At 24.9% G+C, this 2,575-nt stretch overlaps 1 protein-coding gene across 1 annotated transcript; it reads left to right on the forward strand.

The window, feature by feature from the left end:
- Positions 1–763: 763 nt before the first annotated feature.
- LOC127741431 (cypmaclein-like) lies at positions 764–2,299 on the forward strand. The gene is made up of 3 exons (XM_052253795.1): positions 764–886; positions 1,395–1,458; positions 1,717–2,299. The coding sequence occupies exons 1-3, from the start codon at positions 806–808 to the stop codon at positions 1,896–1,898; spliced, it is 327 nt and encodes a 108-aa protein (XP_052109755.1). The 5' UTR covers positions 764–805; the 3' UTR covers positions 1,899–2,299.
- The last annotated feature ends 276 nt before the right edge of the window (positions 2,300–2,575 follow it).

Below are 2,575 nucleotides of genomic sequence, written 5' to 3' on the forward strand. Positions count from 1 at the left end.
GCTAAATACTAATTAATTTATTAATTTGATCATGTTTATATCTCTAGCTAGCAATGGAGAATTTCTATTTTCTAATATACACTCATTTATTAGTGTTGAATTTGACTTGATATACAAACACTAGCTCAAATTAAAGACTATTGTTTAGTACCTTATATAAAATATTCAGTTAATGTTTAATAAAAATAATAACTTTCTCTTATGTTATGAAATTAATCATCTTAAAAATTTAAATTAATAAAAAAATAATATTAATGATTATATTTCTAATACTTTTTCTCAAATTTAATTTTGGCACGGATTTTTTTTATTTACTTTATGTTATTTTTTATTTTTGAGATTTATCAATGGTCGAATTCTTGACTTTTTTGACATAAAATTTTAATATTATATCATAAAATTACTCATTCTAAAAACTTAAACCAATAAAAGAAGGCAGCATTAATTATTATATTTTTAACATCTCATTAATAAATTTAAAATTATTTTTTATTATTTATTTAAAATTAGCATCCATGTGAGAGGTCGAAGCTAAGCTAAAGTCAACAAGAAGCAACTAGATGAATTAGGGTTTGATCTCTGTCTTTGCTGGACTAGCCTGTCAAAAGCACCTTCGAGGTAGTGATCTCTTTTGTTTGCATCCAATTCAATTTGCATTATACAATTAATTTATTCTCTCAAAATAAACCATATCTCACTCTTAAAAGTGTTGTTAATTCCTCCTATAAATACTCATCATAATCTTACTTCGCATTTCATTGTCACCAATAAGCTCATAATAATATTATTATTGTTAATTTTCATAATGGCATTCTCTAGAACTCTCATTGCTTCTTCACTTCTCCTCACTCTTCTCCTTCTTCACATTGCTGAATCACACCAAACGGTAAACCTATATGCCTCCTATAATCTATCATTATCTTCATAATCACTATTAGTAATTTAATTAGTACTAAATTAATTATAACATTTTTGTTGGACATGTTTATTTAGTATATATATGTAATAATTATCTTGAAGAAATAATAGTTTTTTTTTCTGTTTTCATAAAATAGTTGACCAACATTAAATTAGACAAGTGTTGAATAAATTCGAATTGCTAATAATATACTTTTTTTTATACTGATAAAAAAATAATTTTAATATATTTTGTATTAAAATTTGTGTTCATTTGAAGAAATAAACTCAAAACTATCTTATAATTTTGTTCTTTTTGGTTGGCTATGATATTTTTTAATTTAACAAATTAAAAATTAATTTGTCACAAATTTATCGTTAGTCAATAGATTGTTAATGATGTCTTTTTTTAGCTACCATGAATTAAACAATGCACCTAAGTAAATAACAATGTTGATATTTGATTAATATACATGAATGGTTTTTCACTAACACAGATGATGACAATGAGCACCACCAACATTGGAGCTCCAACACCAACTCCTCTTCCACAAACAATTGGTATATATATGTATATGTATAGGTGAAAATTTAGGTGTAGTCAACTTTACGTGAAATTGGTAATTAAAAACGGTTAAATAATTTGGTTAATTTGATTAAATTTTTATTTAATGGCTCTCAATTATCAATTTCACGTGAAGTTGATTGTACATGATTTTCTACTTTTACCATATGTATAATATGGTTTTATTTTTTTAAGTACATATTATAGTTAATATAAAATAAATTTTAATTTAATTTATATATGAATAATGCTAGATTGTGGGTTAGAATGTGAAAGAAGGTGCAAATTATCATCAAGGCCAAATCTATGCAAAAGGGCATGTGGAAGTTGCTGTAAGGTTTGCAAGTGTGTTCCTGAAGGCACCTCTGGCCACCATGATTCTTGCCCTTGCTATAAAAGCCTCACCACCCGCCACCAATTCCATAAATGCCCTTAGATCCATGATCATGATTATGAAATTCAAAATGAACACTGTGCTTTAATTTTGGTGGATTAATAATTAATTTTCATGTATGTTGTTTTAAGTCTTCTGATGATAAAAAAATAATACATCTTCTCAATTTTTTTAAATATTTTTTATTCCACTACTTAAATAATCTATGATGAGAAATTATATTTTATAACATAAATTTTAAAAAAAAATTGAGAGGATTTATTTTTTTTAGATGATTATATTGTGGTCATCAATGTTGTTATTTAAGTCGCAATTGCGTTATGTTATGTTGTGTAAGAGTATGTGAAGATATATAATTACTTTGGTTAATTTCTATCATGATGTAATAATTAATCATTCATTATTAATTTTAGTGATGCAATAAACCAAACAATAATGTGTTATATTGGGGTTGTTCTTGAACAACTACACTACTATAGGAGTAACTTTCATATCATTTGCTATAAAAATAATTAGTTGAACTTGAAAAAGAAAGAAAAAATTTGTATTATTATTATTATTATTATTTATACTAATTCTTATTTTGCATATTGAATTGATATTGACATAAGTGTGAGAAAAAAAATTACACTAAAAAAATCGCTAATATTCACTCCATGCTATTTGATATTGACATCAAGAATGAGGGAAAAAAAATACTCCCACTCTTTAAATTAAAT

Source organism: Arachis duranensis, chromosome 1 (genome assembly GCF_000817695.3).
Source record: "Arachis duranensis cultivar V14167 chromosome 1, aradu.V14167.gnm2.J7QH, whole genome shotgun sequence".
Classification (NCBI taxonomy): domain Eukaryota; kingdom Viridiplantae; phylum Streptophyta; class Magnoliopsida; order Fabales; family Fabaceae; genus Arachis; species Arachis duranensis.